General features: G+C 43.6%; 1 protein-coding gene across 1 annotated transcript in view; it reads right to left on the reverse strand.

Annotated features, from left to right (window-relative positions):
• DYTN (dystrotelin) overlaps positions 1-17930 on the reverse strand; it is a 244913-nt gene that overhangs the window by 88108 nt on the left and 138875 nt on the right. Inside the window, exons 7-8 of the mRNA XM_069221575.1 lie at positions 11295-11458; positions 9263-9374 (exon numbers count right to left, since the gene is read on the reverse strand). Of these exons, the coding sequence (XP_069077676.1) occupies positions 9263-9374; positions 11295-11458 (276 nt within the window). The remainder of the gene's footprint in view (positions 1-9262; positions 9375-11294; positions 11459-17930) is intronic.

Genomic DNA, 17930 nt, shown 5'->3' on the forward strand with positions numbered 1-17930 from the left:
GGGGGATGAGAGGGCACCCCTGACCAATAGGATGCCGGGTGCTACCCTCCCTAATGACTACATCTTTAGAAGTGTGGCACACTTTTGTCCCAGAAAGCACTGTTTCTTAAAAATCCAAAATGGAGAAAATTTCTCCTGGAGGTTCAGGTCTGGCTAGGCCCACCCACATGTGTAGCTAACCTCTCCCTACACTTCCCTTGCAGCCCCTCTACTAATCTAATTAGAGAGGCTCCCATCTGGCTGGGGGTGCAGGAAATGGGGGAGGTCTGGTGTCTGTTCCAACTTTCTTTTCTCCTTTAAAGACCAGTTGGCCTACCCTCCCTTCCTGCTCTGGCATCTGCTGTTGCAGTTCTCCTCCCACCAGATGGTTCCTTTGTCTCAGCCCAGGCCACTTCACACTTTCATCATAGTAGCCTGTCCAACCTGTCAAAGGCTTACCAATAAGGAGAGGCTTCTACAGGGCTAACTTTAGGTAACTTTAGGAAAGAGTTCTAAAACTCTTTCCCTGTAATAGTTATGATAAAACTAATATTGGCAAGTTATTGGCTTTATCTTAACTATTATTTTGACACGTTGAAACTGATTTTTAGATCACTCCTACCAAAAGGTAGACTTTTTTAGTGTTAAATAAAGCCTTCCCATGTTATCCTGTGGAGCTAATGTACTACAACAGGGAAAAACGAAATGGTAATTTTCCAATTAATATGCAGCGAGAATCTTGATTTCATTAAAGACAACAGAGGCTAACAATATGCATTATGCAATAACCTTTTACTGCTGCCTCAACATGCATCCCTTTAAAGAACAGTAACATCATAAAGCATTAGAATGTTCAAAATACATAAAATACATAAATATCCAGTGCACATAATCATCTTCCTCCTTTAGGCTGTGACAAAACAGGATATTCTATAAGGAGTTGCCTGGAAATGCACAAATTCCAAATGAATCCATATACATCTGATGGGTTAAAAACACCCATCCAATAAATATTTTGATATATTTAAATGCACCTTTATAATACTTCAAAATTATATATTATGTTCTCAAAATAACATTATGTATATCTAAAATTTAATTTTGTGATTATATATATTTATGCACATAAATATATATATAGTATATATACATATATATATATATATGTATATATATAGAGTATTATGTCCATCTTCACCCCAAAGGGTGAGGAGGTTGGGATAATGTTAGGCTCAGTTGCCTTTAATGAAATCAAGATTATCTCTGCACAAGACTGGAGGCTACCATTATGCATGTTAGAATTTTGCAAACATATTGGCATTTCACTAATCTGCTGCTTTTAAAATCTCTGGAAGTAACCCTCCTTACCAGAAGACCTTACTAGCCATGGCACCCCTGGAAGAATAGGAACCAAATCTGGAAAGATCCACACCTGCCTCACTCATAACCACAAGCACCCATCTAGCTAACTTTGCAGTTGAAACTGCCCTGTAAGGTTTAACATAAGACAATAATAACTGATTTTCACCATGTACTCTATACTCCAACATTCTGTTCTCATAGATTATTATTCATTTCACCACACATGGGCTTTTACATTAATGAAAATAAGTGTAAAAGAGTGAATCAGACATAGTTTTTGTCCGTTTCCAAATATCAAAGTGTACCCCTTCAGGAGAAAAGAATCTATTAGAAATTTCCAATGACTAAACATCAGAAACACTCCTAAAAGAGATCAAGCAAAGCAAAGTAGCTATCTTCAAAGAGATCTGTCTAAAAGTAAGATAGTTATCACCGGCTATGAAGTAAAAAGCTTGAATATTAAACTAACGTCCCATTGAAACTCATCACGAGCAGTAGGAGGTCTCCTTATTCTTACTCCCTTCATTGTCCTTCTTATCAAAGGGTCACTCCCTATTGCAAAATTGTTAACCAACATATGGATCACCAAAATAGCTGATCTATAACAATTACTGGTCCTATATTAAAGACCTGAATTGTGTAAATCCACTAAGTAGTTAGCTACAAAGGCAGCAGGAGCTTCCACAGGATTGAGATCCTTCTCCATACACCAACTACATCACTTCTTCCAAATACCCTTGTACCTTTTCCTATACCGGGGCCCACGATTCAGCCAATAGATCTTTAGCTCTTCCAGAAAGGTCTGAATATCTGCTAGAACTCCTGAAATCTTCCAAGCAAAAGGTTCATCTTCCCCTGTAAAACCAAAGGGTGCTCTTCTTCTGAATCCATCTGAAGACCCAAAGATAGTGGAACCAGATGGGGTAAAGCTACTGCAAGCTCCATCTCTCCTGGGATCCAAACTTGTGACCTCCAAGAGGGAGTCACCAGAATAATCTTGCAACTTTCTGACCTTACTTTAATCAATAATCTCTGAATCATGGAGAAAGGTGGAAAAGCACAACCTCCTTTCCTTTCCTAAACCGTGGAAAAGCATCCACTGCCACTGCTTCTGGATTCAGCCTCCAACTGAAGTTCTTGGGAACTTGGTAAGTCAGCCTGCTCACAAACAGGACTACTTGAATCAGACCCCATAACCTTTGAATCAGATTGAAAACCTCTAGATTCAATTTCCAATTGCTGAAGTCCCTATGGAACCTGGTATTCCAATCTGCACTTATTTTCTGAAGGCCTGGAATGGATTATTCTCTCAACACAATCTTGTGATCCCATCAAAAATACTAAATGTGTTTTGCTAGGTCTACCAGAATCTTTAACCTTGCACCGCCCAAAAGGTTTATATAAGAAACTGCTGTAAAATTGTCTAAGCGTATTAGTGTAACGGTGTTCCTCAACAAATCCTTGAAGCTCTTCAATGTATTCAGACCTGCCAACATCTCTAGACAATTTATATGAAGAGTTTGTTCCTCCCTGGACCAACTTCCACCAGTTTCTAAGCTTTTCAAATGAGCTCCTAAACCTAAATTGCTAGCATCTAATTCCAGCACAACCTAGGGAATATTTCCAAAGGTGACTTTGCCATTCCATGCCTCTAAATGTTTTAACCACAATTCTTCCTGAGCATCCAATGACAGGGGAATAGAGTCTGCATACTATAAACCTTTCATGAAACCCAAGGCTTTCAGTCTCTGGAGGCCTCTGTAATGTAGAGGACCATGAGAAATTGCTTGAATGGATGATGATAGTAGGCCCAAAACTCTTTCCAGGTCTCTCAAAATGATCACCTCCTTCAACAAAACTGCCTTTACTTCCTTCCTTATTTTTAACACTTTCTTATGTGGAAGCAACAAACAGGATAACACTGTATCTACTTGAAATCCCAGGAAGTTTAAATTCTGAGTAGGAACCATGACAGATTTCTCAATGTTAACTAAAAAGCCTAAGCTCTCCAGAAGTTTGGCTTTCCAGTCAAATGTTTAAAAGTTCTGATCTGTCTTAAGACATCAGTAAAATATCTTAAAGTAAATAATAACTCTAATGCTCCTTTCCATGACGAAGGCTACCACCGGACTCATCACCTTGGTGAAACACCATGGAGCTGAGGACAGTCCAAATGGGAGACAGAGGAACTGGTAAAAAGCACCCCTCCATTTGAAATGTTAGAATCTCTGATTTTCCTTTGCCATAGGTATTGCGAAGTATGTGTCTTTTAGGTCTAAGTTCACCAACCAATCGTGTGTCTGCAGAATATCTTTTAATAGATAGATCCCTTCCATCTTGGAGTGCTTGTAAATCAAAGGCTTGTTCAAATCCCTCAAATTTATGACAGGGCACCAAACTTTGTCCTTTTTCTTTACCAGAAAAACTGTACTAACAAAACCCTTCATCTCCTTTTCTGAATCTGCAACTCAAATCAAAGCCCCTTTCTCTAACATCTGGGTCATTTCTGCGTCTATTAGACAAATGTTCTCTGATTCGAATGCCAACTCCTCTGGTTGTTTGATCTGTACTGGTGTTTCCTAGAACTCTATTCTGAAACCAGCAATGGTTTCTAGAACCCAAACATCTCCTGTAATTTTTTTCCCAGTTGTGAATGAAGAATCTCAACATTCCCTCTACTCTTAAATGGGAAGAATGGCATGTGCTCACCCTGAGATTCGGCACGCTGAGCTCTCAATCTTCTGCCATGGGATCTTGAAATTCTCCCTCTCTGAGGGTAAAAGCTTGTGTTTTAGTGGTAGTCCCTTCCACAGGGATCCTGATTGCAAAATTGGAACCTGAAGGATCCCCAGCTGTCAGCCTCTCCCCTCCCGACAGCCCTTCCAAAAACAGTACTAGGGCCAAAGACTCTTCTCATATTATTTTGAGCCTTGCTGAAGGCAATAAAGGTGGAAACAGATTTCCCAAGGGACGTTACAAAGCTCTCCCTAAAGAGTAGGTCTTTTGGCTCTCCTATGTCCCCTCTTGTTGACAAATCTGCCAATTTGGTATTCATCCTCATTAGGACAGTTTTCCGTCTCTCAGATATCAGGCATGCGTTAGCGTTTCCTAGCGTACAAATGACACGTTGTGTTCAACCTTTTGACATTTCCACTTCAATCCTCAAATGAGTGCTCCTTGTTTCTTTGGCCATGTCCAAAATCTGGGTCAAAAGACCCAGCATATCAAGAACTTTGTCCTGACATTGTTTCAGGCATTTTATAATCCCCTTCCTCTGGTGCTTACCAAATGTAAACAGAAAGGTGATTAGCTCAGGGTCTAAATTGGGCGTAAAACACGTTTTGTCACCATTGGAAGGTCTAAAGCACTCTGGCCACAGTAAATTACAGGTATCTTTGTCCAAAGACTTTCTAACCCAGAGTTTCTGAAACTGGATATGTGGTCCACAGGCCACCATTCTGCGCTTCACAGATATTTTATAATTGTAGGGTTAAACATTCCTCCTCCAAAGGAGTCTTTTACTTCTGTGTAGGTAGAAGCAAATCATCATCAAAATTCCCTAAGAAATCAGAGCTTTCCTGTAGATCAAAAACATATTCATCATACTCTCTTTCATCCTCCACGGAGGATGTCAAAATGTCCTTAGACTCTTTTGTGCCTTTAAGGTCACTCTTATTAAGCATGTTGCCATGAACAAACTTTCCCTGTGCCCCTCCAAGGTGGCCTCTTTCTTTTGTGCTGCTATGAGCACCAGAATCTATTGCAGCACACAGACTACCAGGACCGTAAGTATGTCTCTGCGCCTTCGCAAGGTGTTTCCTCTAATGGGAAACTTTAGCCCTTTTATTGGACACAGAGGTAAAAGGGGATTCCCCTTCAGAAAAGGAATAATAACTCTCCCAAGAGGGCATTTCTCTTCCTTTTAGTAAATGGCATCCACCACCTCTTTCACAGAGGACTTAAGTTCCTCTTCCAAGAATTTTCTAAAAGAATCTCCAACCAGGTCAACCACAAGAGCATGGGGATTTGTGGGCTCCGTACTAATATGATGTAAGGCACAGCCTCAGAAGTTACAAAATAACTATGCCAGTGAAGTAAGTAATTCTTATTACGAAAGACAAATAAACCAATAGTGGGCCAAGAAATCAACCATAATATTAAAATTATCCCCACAATGTTAGTACAGTAGAAAACGACCAGAGGAAAGCAAATACTCGCAAATGTACAGCTGGAGAAAGGAAAGTAACTGAAGGGCTTAGTCTAACATGCTCGTTTTCAGTTACAGAGTTGATTCTCAGCAAGAGCTGGTTGCTAGGAGACTCACTAATAAGGATTACAACAGCAGCATCTTAGAGTTTCAATATTGTGCCCAGTAACGCACTCAAAAGACACTGCATTGACCTGCAACAAAGCACAACTAATGGAGGACTGCTAGTCATCTTTCTATGCTCATGTGAGGCGCACAACAGCAGAGCTATGGCTTCCGCAATTGTGCCCACTGCATGCTTATGGAACTGAATGCCATATGCTGACTATAAACAAGAAGCCCCACAAGTTGAAGCGGTAAGCTTCCAAAATTAGCAGCACAATCACAAATACTTCAAATCAAATCAAATCATTAACATTTATAAAGCGCGCTACTCACCCGTGCGGGTCTCAAGGCGCTAGGGGGGAAAGGGGGGGTTATCGCTGCTCGAACAGCCAAGTCTTTAGGAGTCTCCGGAAAGCGGAGTGGTCCTGGGTGGTCCTGAGGCTGGTGGGGAGGGAGTTCCAGGTCTTGGCCGCCAGGAAGGAGAAAGATCTCCCACCCGCCGTGGAGCGGCGGGTGCGAGGGACGGCAGCAAGTGCGAGGCCAGCGGACCGGAGGGGGCGGGTGGGGACGTAGAAGCTGAGGCGTCTGTTGAGGTATTCCGGTCCCTTGTTGTGGAGGGCTTTGTGTGCGTGGGTGAGAAGACGGAAGGTGATCCTTTTGCTGACTGGGAGCCAATGCAGGTGTCTCAGGTGTGCGGAGATGTGGCTGTTGCGGGGTACGTCGAGGATGAGGCGGGCCGAGGCGTTTTGGATGCGTTGCAGGCGGTTTTGGAGTTTGGCGGTGGTCCCGGCGTAGAGGGTGTTGCCGTAGTCCAGGCGACTCGTGACAAGGGCGTGGGTCACGGTTTTTCTGGTGTCGGCGGGGATCCAGCGGAAGATCTTGCGGAGCATGCGGAGAGTGAGGAAGCAGGCGGAGGACACGGCGTTGACTTGCTTGGTCATGGTGAGAAGAGGGTCCAAGATGAAGCCGAGGTTGCGGGCGTGGTCTGCGGGGGTCGGTGCGGTGCCGAGGGCCGTGGGCCACCAGGAGTCGTCCCAGGCGGACGGGGTGTTGCCGAGGATGAGGACTTCCGTTTTTTCAGAGTTCAGCTTTAGGCGGCTGAGCCTCATCCAATCTGCGACGTCCTTCATACCCTCTTGTAGGTTGGTCTTGGCGCTGGCGGGGTCCTTGGTGAGGGAGAGTACAAGTTGGGTGTCGTCGGCGTAGGAGGTGATGATGATGTCGTGCTTGCGTACGATGTCGGCGAGGGGGCTCATGTAGACATTGAAGAGTGTCGGGCTGAGCGATGAGCCTTGAGGTACGCCGCAGATGATCTTGGTGGGTTCTGAGCGAAACGGAGGGAGGTAAACTCTTTGGGAGCGGTTAGCGAGGAAGGAGGTGATCCAGTCCAGGGCCTGGCCTTGGATCCCGGTGGAGCGTAGGCGGGTGATTAGGGTGCGGTGACAGACGGTGTCAAAGGCAGCCGAGAGGTCGAGGAGAATGAGGGCGACTGTTTCACCGTTGTCCATCAGGGTTCTGATGTCGTCTGTGACTGAGATGAGGGCGGTTTCCGTGCTGTGGTTGGTTCGGAATCCGGTTTGTGAAGGGTCGAGCAGGTTGTTGTCTTCCAGGAAGGTGGTCAGCTGTTTGTTGACGGTCTTTTCTATTACCTTGGCTGGGAAAGAGAGATGGGGCGGAAGTTTTTCAGGTCGCTTGGGTCAGCCGTAGGTTTCTTTAGTAGGGCGTTGACTTCAGCGTGCTTCCAGCATTCGGGGAAGGTAGCAGAAGAAAAAGAAGAGTTGATGACGGTCTGGAGGTGCGGGGCGATGATGTCGTCGGCTTTGTTAAAGATGAAGTGCGGGCAGGGGTCCGAAGGGGCGCCGGAGTGGATAGAGTTCATGATGGATTTGGTTTCTTCCGTGTTGATGTGGGTCCAGTTGTTGAGGGTGGTGTCCGGGGAAGCGGGTTCAGTGGTGTATGGTTGGGTCTGGTGTCCGAAGCTGTCGTGGAGGTCGCTGATCTTGCGATGGAAGAAAGTGGCGAGGGATTCGCACAAATCCTGTGAGGGCGTGACGGCGTTGGCGCTGGCGCTGGGGTTGGAGAACTCTTTGACGATGCTGAATACTTTGGCATAAAGCTTGAGTGGAAAAAATTAGGCAAGTGAACCAGAATGGTTACGGTCTCAGCGGGGAGCCAAATGAGTGTGGGATACTGCCCCTGAAGGAGATAGCTCGCATATAACCCAAATACCAAAATAAACCCCTACAAAGCCCAAACTTAAATTGGAAGGACACTACATGATAAACTACAGCTACAGACAGAAATAGCATTAATTATCTCAAATGCACCCAAAAGATAGGTAAGAAATCTGAAGTAAATATCTGTAGTGGAGCAGCCAATAAAAAGAGGAAGGTGACTATGTGTACTTGATATTTATGTTTCTTGGACATTCAAATGCTTTATGATGTGTTACTGTTCTTCAAAGGGCAGCATGTTGGGGAAGCTATAAAAGGCTATTGCATAATGGTAGCCTCCAGTCTTGTAATGAATTTGGCAGTTTTTCCCTCTCCAGGGCATATAAAACGTCTTTTATAATGTCCCTGCTTATAGTTACAATGTGCCTTACTCTTGGGTCATGAAGGGCAGACCCTAGGGGGGACATGTCTAAAAATAAGGTAGCTTGAGTTTTTGGAAGTATTTTTAATTCCAAAGTAGAATTTGGGCTTAATTTTATTCTAAAAGCTGCCTGCGACAGAAAGAGAAAAAACCAAGGTAAATAGGAGCCTCCCATTGACCACGGTTTGATCAATTTGTGTGGCATGCACTAGGCCTAACCACAAGTGGTGCAGCATTTATATTGGCACAAGTGCTGATCATCATCACAAACCACTAAAAGCTCAGGAAGCTCGGTAAGCTCTTCCCGAGTAATCCGAGCCTTGGGGGGGGGCATGGAACCAGAGGGGCCTTTCTAATCCTCCCCAATGTCAGCCAATGGCCAACAGACACACTGGGTAGGGAGTGCGGCCATCAGCCATTGGCACATGGCTGCACTAAGAGGTTAATAATTCAATAAATATTAAAGAAAATAATGCCAGTGCATCCAGGCCATTCTAACAGCTGTGGATGGACAAGAATAATCCAAATTGTCATATATTTATAGGAATGTGATGGTAAATCTGTAGCATTGTTCCTGCTATTTGGTAGGGCTGGCAGGGAAAGACAGAGGTGGAATCTGCAAACGTTCCCTAAGAAAAATCTTAGTCCTTGGCATTTATCTATTTTATTTTATTTTATTTTATTTTTTACAAATGAAGCAATGACAGTACCCTTCCTCCCTCACAGTATAAGTGTTTTATTCAATGCTGTTTTTATGCCGGTGCACAGCAAATGGAACTCAATGCTCAATTTAGTGCTTCTTTTTCAGCAATATGTTGGTCTTTCGAATATAATGCAATTTTGCATCCTTCAATAACCCAGGCTCACATGTATACATCCTTTAGCATTTCACATGCTAGGTGTCACAGGTAGATAAGGAGTACTATTATGTGGCACTAGACCAGCACTGTTGTACAAAGTAGTAAAGCAATACGAGGATAGTGGAGAAAAAGGTCCATTTGGTTGCATCTGTACCTGCAGGCAGTGCTCTACAACTGGATGTGTCCTCTTGTGCTGCTTGCCACCACGGCCAGTAAGAAAGCAGACCTGGCAAAGATCAAGGTTCAAACATTTCAAACAGCGATACCTGTCACATAGAACAAAAAAATAAGGAATTAACTCTCTGGCTTAAAAAATTCAAATATTCATGTATGTTATACTTAGTGAAGGATTTTCACATCCTAATGTATAACCAAAGTCTCATAGAGCTGTAAATTTGCACCTGAGTGTGGAGGCCTGCAGTGAAGGGGGAATGGTGGGGAAACAAAGTTGGACATATGATAAATTTTGAATTCTCTTACTGGTTAGGGAATTGGCTTCAGAAAGTCTCATATTTATGACTCATTGGAATTGGCAGCACTGGGACATGTGCATAAGGTGTTCAGGTAGGACCTTCCAATGAGTGGTATTTCTTTGGGTGAAAGTATTCATTTAGATAAGATTTTGTACATCTATTTTGTGAGTGTGTGCTTTGATTTGGAAACTGGTGGAAAGGAATGTTAATCCAGTGTGTCCTATACCCTGTCTATGTTTTGGTGCATCAAATGTGGTATGTACTTGGAGGTTCCATTTCCCTGATTCTGCCAGGGCCGTACTGGAACCACCATCAACTTGCTAGGCCCTCTTCCAAGCCCCCAGAGTGCACCTACTGGTATGCACCAAACCATCTGCATCTGCAGTCACTGCTGGCTGCTTTCTGTTGTAATGGCATTCCAACCATGGTGAGCTCACAGAGGTGAGAACACCTGGTAAGCAAATCCTCTCTGCACTTGTGCCTGTTTAGTAGTAAAAATGTCCATTTGGTGGGGGGGGGGGTAGACTCCCACGAGTTCTGGGACATTTCATGATGATATTGTGTGAGCGAGATACACATTGCTATCACGGCAGCAAAGAACAAAGTGATGAAAGAAATGCTTAAAATAATCTCAGCAATCACTTGGGGTCATATTTCAGACCATTGTATTTCACCCACTATGCCAGTCTAGACATCCAAATGAATGATGGTCCTTCTCCAATTGAAACAGTCCAGCACAAACTGCCAGTCCAGGTTCCCTCCCGATGGAAACACAACCATCCCAGTGGCATTTGTCTACTTAGACCTCACCAGTGAGACTTAATTTGAGTCATGTGGCAAGCTGAGCACAGGATCCACATCTGGGCATGCTTGTCACACTTGGGGATTGAACAGAAACAAACTACAGGTGGTGGATGGAATAGATGCTTGAATTAATCTCAGCCACTAGTGATCGCCCCAACATATTACTGTATCGGAAAATTGATGTGTGCTACTGTCTAGGGTCTTAGACACCTGATGCATCTCCTCTCTCCTTCGTTACCACCTGAGAGAACGCCTCACAGACAGGTATATGTAGAGAGCTCAAAGTATCATGATGCTTAACAATTATCAACTTTGAAGACAATTAGGTTATAAAACAGGAAAGAAACAAGACAATCACAAGAAGCTCCACTGCATCCCTCCTCCCATTGTGAACGATGCTAAAATCATGACCATTCTTCTTCTTCATAAAAGTCTTGCCCTCAACTGCATTCCACAAGTGGAGGTCATGAGACTTGGTCAAATGAAGGAGGTTCAGGCAAGATTCAGTTAAACATTTAATGGGTGTATAATCCAAGCTACTGTATTTCAATGTACTGCTTCAGTTTCCTGCCCGAGTGTGGTAGCCTCTACCTCCCTGTTGGATACCCCAGTGTGTGTTATCATGGAGAATGTCTGTTTTAACAATAAATCTCTTTTCCTTTTTCAACCACCACATTGACTATCTCTCTGTAATGGAAAGGAAAAATCCACCTTGACAATGTTATCAGTTCACTGATTATCTTTATTTAATTAAGGTTTCTAACCAAAATTGCACTGTATAAATACAATAGAACGTGAATGAGCAGGCAATGGGCTGTAAGTGTGATGTTATTGTAACCAGCAAACCAATTTTTTTTAACAATTTGTGAGAGGGAAACACAATGATCTATCACTGCAAGTGGTACACACCTTAAGCCAGTGATGGGAAAATTCTTGCATACACCGCATCTGATGTTGTGATTGATGGTTTCTGTTATTGACAGTCTGTGGCAGGTGGAAAGCCAGAGGAGAATGTACGGTTCAGAACGGAGCCAGAGTAAGAATTTCTCTTCACTTATTCCTGGCTCCAGCACCTGAAAAATATAAAGCAACATTATTTGGAGATAAATCACAAGACTTGCATGTCTTTGCTCAAAGAAGATTCCTATTTCCTTTAATCTGAAAAGATAATAGAACATTCATTAAGGAACCTCCACAAATTGACAATCCTCCTGTATTGCTATACTTCTGGTTCTCCTACTCTATTTAGCGTTGGGGAAATGCTGGGTTTCCAATGGTGGAGCCATCCCTAGCTGTGGCATCGAAAAGCTTTGAACGGACAGTCACTTCTCCAGAGGGCCGTCAAGTCATATTGATAGTGATTCCAGCTCAATTAGGGCAGGGCTATGTGACCAACACTAGATTTCCCTACCTGCGAAGCATGGATATTTCTAAATGGCCCATAAATAGAGGGAGAAAATTCCCAGCATTTCGGAGTCATTGATTTTTCCTACTTTAAATGACCCCCCCCCCAGTCCTTCCTGACAATTTGCTTTATTCAGCTCAGGCATTTTTTTCTTTCTAAGCAAGTACAACTTTGTGGTGCCAATGAATTAGTGAAATCAAATTTCTTCTTTCCCAGCTCTTTACACCAGTCCTCATGCTAGTCAGCACAAGAACCATATTTTGTTTTAATATTTATATTGTTTTTTCAACAAAACATACACAAGTGACTTCTTGATGTTTTTATCCCCCCCAACCCTAGTACTCCCCCCCAACCGTGTCTGCTCCGTCCTTACATCCCCGTTGTCAATGTGTTATGGCTTCCGGACCGTGTTGTGGATTCGGGCAGTTTAATCTTGTTCTTGATCCCCTTCTTCGTCGAGCCCTGTTGATGTTGTGGATGAGTTTCGTGAGCTAGGTTCTGGCTCTTTTAGGCAGTCTATCGGACGATCCCAAGTTCTAGCTGTCTCTATTGGACTGAAGCCCCTCGCTGCCTCCAGATGTTAGGTCCTTCTCTCTGCTTCCGCCCATCTTAACAGTGTATCCTTCCTTCCACCCAGGTGTTGGTCTTTGCTAGAAGTAAGTCCAGGTCTATGTATTTATTTGTGACTTTTTGGCATTGGGGCGGCAAAAGTCTCCACTATTGGCATGACCAGCAGGCTCCTCCCCGTCACCTCTGCAATGTTTCGGAACACTCCCTCCCAATAGTGTCTAATTTGTGGGCACTCGTTACATGTGAGCGCCAGAACCATAGAAACTCCCATCGCCTGTTTAAATCTATCTATAATACATACAGGGACAATAATCTGATTTCCTACATTGAAAACCTAAGATAGCTACATATTAGTTTTACCTATTTACACTGCAAGAAATCTTTAATTTCCCAGTTATCCTCATCCAGTCATTACAACATAAATCCATAGCTGTTTCTTCAGTTTTCTTAAGATTCCAAATAATACATTTGCCAATAGTTTTTCATCAACTAAAATCATTTAAATATATGGAAACAAACTTTACATTTGAGAGCAGACTCAAATGTTTCCTTCACAGACATGAAATAGTTCATACTACTAAGTAAATGGCCACTCAGGTAATTGTAGATATACTTGGGTGAATACATTACACAAGAAAAAAAGGTTGCATTTGGTAAGAAAATAATTGTAGGTTTGTTAAAGTAGTTTGGTAATTAAAATTCCCTTCTACAAAAAATGTTGAGGACAAGAAAGTTGATCTGTTTGGGGTCCTGTATTTGGTATTTATGAAATCTGGACTTTGATTACTAAGTTATTTGTGAAAGTCATTACAGGTGGACATTGATCTTGCCCGAATTAGGAGGTTGTCATTAATGTACCTATTCCATGTCATGAAACAATATAGGCATTCTTGGTTTTGTAGATGGCATTCTGTTCAAATTATGCAACAAAAAATCTAGCAACATTTGGGACAAAAGATGCACCAATTGCAAGCCTTTTTTCCTGAGCAAGGAATACATTTTATGCTATGGCAAATCTAGCACAAGAGACTATTAATAATGTGGGAAATGAAGAAGAGCACACCCTCCTCTTTAGGGCCATTTCAATAACATTTCCACTACCCATTTATAGAAATATTTTGTTTCACAAAATTCCGCTGTGAAATTACTTAGGTGATACAGAGTGTGACCTCACAACCTAATGAGCTTAAAATTTTCCATGATACTTAATCCCTCCACTACATCTGCTCAAACAATGAGAATATATTCCTTGAAAATTTGATGATTGGCGAACTTAAACTCTACATGCAAAATCCTTATTTGTAATCAAATACACCCAATTGAGCTCCCAAACTCTTAAAACTCAAAGAATAAATATTAAAATTACCATCAAACAGGGGAGGTGTGATTATACTTAACATCAGGACTACCAACAGGAGGTTTATAATCAAGTGGACAACACAGAGCACAATGCAATCCAACAATGTTACTGAAAGTATAAATACTAGCCATTACAGAGGCAGGGTGGGAAATGGTTTGCTCTCTTCACAAAAGTTTAGATGACTTAGGAATATGGATAACAGAAGTGTACCAAAATCACCCAGAACCACAACAGTTCCAAAGGTAGACTAATAATTTCTGGCTCTCAGTTAGTTCTTGAATCTTTTGCCTTTAGTACTCAAGCCTTTTCCTACATTACACATTTCTCACATGATTCAGATCACTGAGAATTTTCCCTTATATTCCTCCACATGACATAGCATTTTGCATTACAATTTCTTTGGATATTTTCCATTATTAAAATGAACATTTTCAATTTAGCATTATTTGGGTTGTATTTCTTTCTATAGAATAAGTGTTTTCTTAGGTTATATTCTGTTAATATTACACGTACTGTTTACCTCATATATTTTTGACTTCATGAACTCTAGATATGTGACATTGTTTCAAATATTAAACAGACCTACAGCTAAATAAAGTAATCACAGCCCACACTTAAAAACAATTTCCCTTTCAACACATACAGTTGTTTTGGGATGTCATGTAATTGCTTGTTGTAGCAAGGTGGCATTATTCTGTGGTATGACTTTGGGGCCCCACCATGTAATACTAACACATTACCCAGAAGTGGACCTTAGGTTCATGCCAGTAAACCTTATCTCTGTCCTGATAGAGTGGCAAAGAGTAGTCAGGCTACTTAGAGATACATGGGTAAAGCATTTCACAACACCAACATGGACAATAGGCAATTGATACGACTCACAACAACTCCAACACCAATTTAGAAAATTAAAACAGATTTTTATCCTAATTTAGACACCAAAATGAACTTTGTATCTTACATTCAACTGGAGTTGTGGATTTTTAAAACATAAAAAAATATATGCACTTTTAGTTGTCAAACGAATACCATGAAAGTCACGTGGGGAAAGCACAGTGTGCAATAGGTCACGTAGGGTGAGTTCTGAAGAATCCACCTGGAGTTAATGTCTCGGGGGTCCCTTGTCAACATTTTGATAGAGTACCTTTTTACATTGCCCATGGAGTCCAGATGCAGAGGTAGCCTTGTTGTCCTTAGAAAAGACCAGGACCTGTGAGTGTTGTGAATCAAAGATGCAGCACTCTGCAATACCACACTTGGAGATGGAGATGCACTCTACTCTCGAAGGGTAGAGGTCTTTGGAGTTCCAGGACCTGGATTCCACAGCTGGCACTCTACCTCCAAGTCCGGCAGTGCGGGATATAGAGGTGGCCTTGCAACTGTTAATCACTGGAGGGTCATGCCAAAGATGCTTTGCAACTTAGTAGAAGTCTCCTTCTTCAGGATGCAGGATCTCCGTAGTGGGGTCATTTCCAATGTCAGTCACTAATTCTGGGAGTTGCTCTGGAGTAGGTGATGTCCAGGGATGGGTCGATTAGCGGGCTCATGACCAACAAGAATTGTCAGCCGCATAAGTAATCCGCTGGCAATTCGTTGGCTGGTGGTCAACAGGAGTGGTGTAGTGGCTCAAAATTTGGAGTAAGGTTCACTACAATTCTCAAGGCGCAGGTCACCAATTTTCTTTGGGCTCACTTAAGAGGGGCCTGATGGGTCGCACTTCTTCTGACATTGCAGGACAATTCTTCTGCAGGTTGGCGGTGACTGGATCCACCAGTCAGGGAAGTCTGCTTCTGTCTCTGGAGTCCACTGGGGTTCCTCATGCTGGAAGTAATGAGCTTTTGCCACGGGCACACGTCACACATACAGTTCCAGTATAGGGTCTCCTCAGGGCACTAAAGTGTCCTCTCTTTGTGCTGCGGCAGAGTCCAAAGTCCTGTAGTCACGGACAGTGTTTTCTCTGTGCCCCTTCTTGGATTCAAAGTCAGAACAGAGGTTCAGGTGCCAAGGGATCCCCTTAAATCCTAGTTTAGGGGGTGTAAAGGGTGTGAGGGAAAGTGGCCAATGGGCTACTGGGCCCTGCGGCTAGTCCACCCCTGAGGTGACAACTTCCTGTGGGAATACATCTCTTTTCTACCCAGAACCTAATAATTCAGGGTTTGCCAAGATGGCAGAACCTTCTTGACGGTAAAGACTTCCTAGCTCATCCTAAAGGGGTAGCCTCTCAGATGTTTACGCCTCCTGCATAACTAATTTTCCTACCTGTCAGCCTGGACAGGGCAGGAAGGACTTTGTACTTCAGTGGGGGAAAAGAGATTGCATTTCAAAGGAGGTGAAAGCCTTTGAGAGCCTTGATTACTGTAAACACTTGCCATCCTGGGAGGGCGAAGGCGTGACCTCCTCCATGCCCAAGTCCTTTGTGTCCTCCTGCTAGCACAACCAGCGGGAGGGCAGACTCTTGTCATGGTGGCAAATGGCTTAGGAGAGCCTGCCAAGGCAAGAGAAAGCTAGCAACTTTTGATGTGCATCCTCAAATGATGCCACCAGGGTAAATGCTAGGTAACCATGGGCACATGAATCGTGCTTCAGGGCTAAAATGCACAGTGTTTGATACCAAACACGGCAGAAATTGGTCGGGCCCTCATGGAGCGGGACATCTGGGGTTTGCCTGGATGCCAGCCCATGTTATCTTATGAACCGCGAGTCACTTGTGGAAGCATTACGTTTAAAATGCAAGCACAGGGTCACATATGCTCGTGCATATATGTCATCATTCATAACACAGTGCATCGGCCCTCCTGGGGAACAGGAAGCCTGCCGTAGAGGTGACTGACTTGTACTATGATCAGTGAAGGGTCTATGCCTGCAAGTGGTGTGGGGAGAGTGAAACTCGAGCAGACAAGCTGCCCGTGCAGGTTGAAATGACCGCTCTGTAGAGTTGGCTTTAACTGGGGCCAAGCACGGTAGCACAATCAGTGCTGCAGCCCTGGTGACTCCTTTACCATTCCTGCCCTCTGTACCCCTGGTACAATTTCCTAGGGCCTTACAGGGGTGGTAAAGGCCTTACCAATTGGGTTTACAAAATCACAGTACAATTTAAGGGAAACAGCACTGGCTTCTGTTTCTGGAGTCCACTGGAGTTCCTCATGCTGGAAGCAATGAGCTTTTGCCACGGACACACGTCTCACATACAGTTCCAGTATAGGGTCTCCTCAGGGCACTAAAGTGTCCTCTCTTTGCGCTGCGGCAGAGTCCAAAGTCCTGTAGTCACAGACAGTGTTTTGTCTGTGACCCTTCTTGGATTCAAAGTCAGAACAGAGGTTCAGGTGCCAAGGGAGCCCCTTAAATCCTAGTTTAGGGGGTGTAAAGGGTGTGAGGGACAGTGGCCAATTGGCTACTGGGCCCTGCGGTTAGTCCACCCCTGAGGTGACAACTTCCTGTGGGAATACATCTCTTTTCTACCCAGAACCTAATAATTCAGGGTTTGCCAAGATGGCAGAACCTTCTTGACGGTAAAGACTTCCTAGCTCATCCTAAAGGGGTAGCCTCTCAGATGTTTACGCCTCCTGCATAACTAATTTTCCCACCTGTCAGCCTCGACAGGGCAGGAAGGACTTTGTACTTCAGTAAGGGACAAGAGATTACAATTCAAAGGCGGTGAAAGCCTTTGAGAGCCTTGATTACTGTAAACACTTGCCATCCTGGGAGGGCAAAGGTGTGACCTCCTCCCTGCCCGAGTCCTTTGTGTCCTCCTGCTAGCACAACCAGCGGGAGGGCAAACTCTTGTCATGGCAGCAAATGGCTTAGGAGAGTCTGCCAAGGCAAGAGAAAGCTAGCAACTTGATGGGCATTCTCAAAGGGTGTCACCAGGGTACATGCTAGGTAACCATGGGCACACGAATCGTACTTCAGGGCTAAAAAGCACGGAGTTTGATACCAAACACTGCAGAAATTGGTCGGGCCCTCATGGAGCTGGACATCTGGGGTTTGCCTGGATGCCAGCCCATGTTATCCTATGAACCGCGAGTCACTTGTGGAAGCATTACGTTTAAAATGCAAGCACAGGGTCACATATGCTTGTGCATATATGTCATCATTCATAACACAGTGCATCGTCTCTCCTGGGGAACAGGTAGCCTGCCGTAGGGGTGACTGACTTGTACTAGGTTCAGTGAAGGGTCTATGCCTGCACGTGGTGTGGGGAGAGTCAAAC

This window comes from Pleurodeles waltl, chromosome 3_1, assembly GCF_031143425.1.
Source record: "Pleurodeles waltl isolate 20211129_DDA chromosome 3_1, aPleWal1.hap1.20221129, whole genome shotgun sequence".
Taxonomy (NCBI): Eukaryota; Metazoa; Chordata; class Amphibia; order Caudata; family Salamandridae; genus Pleurodeles; species Pleurodeles waltl.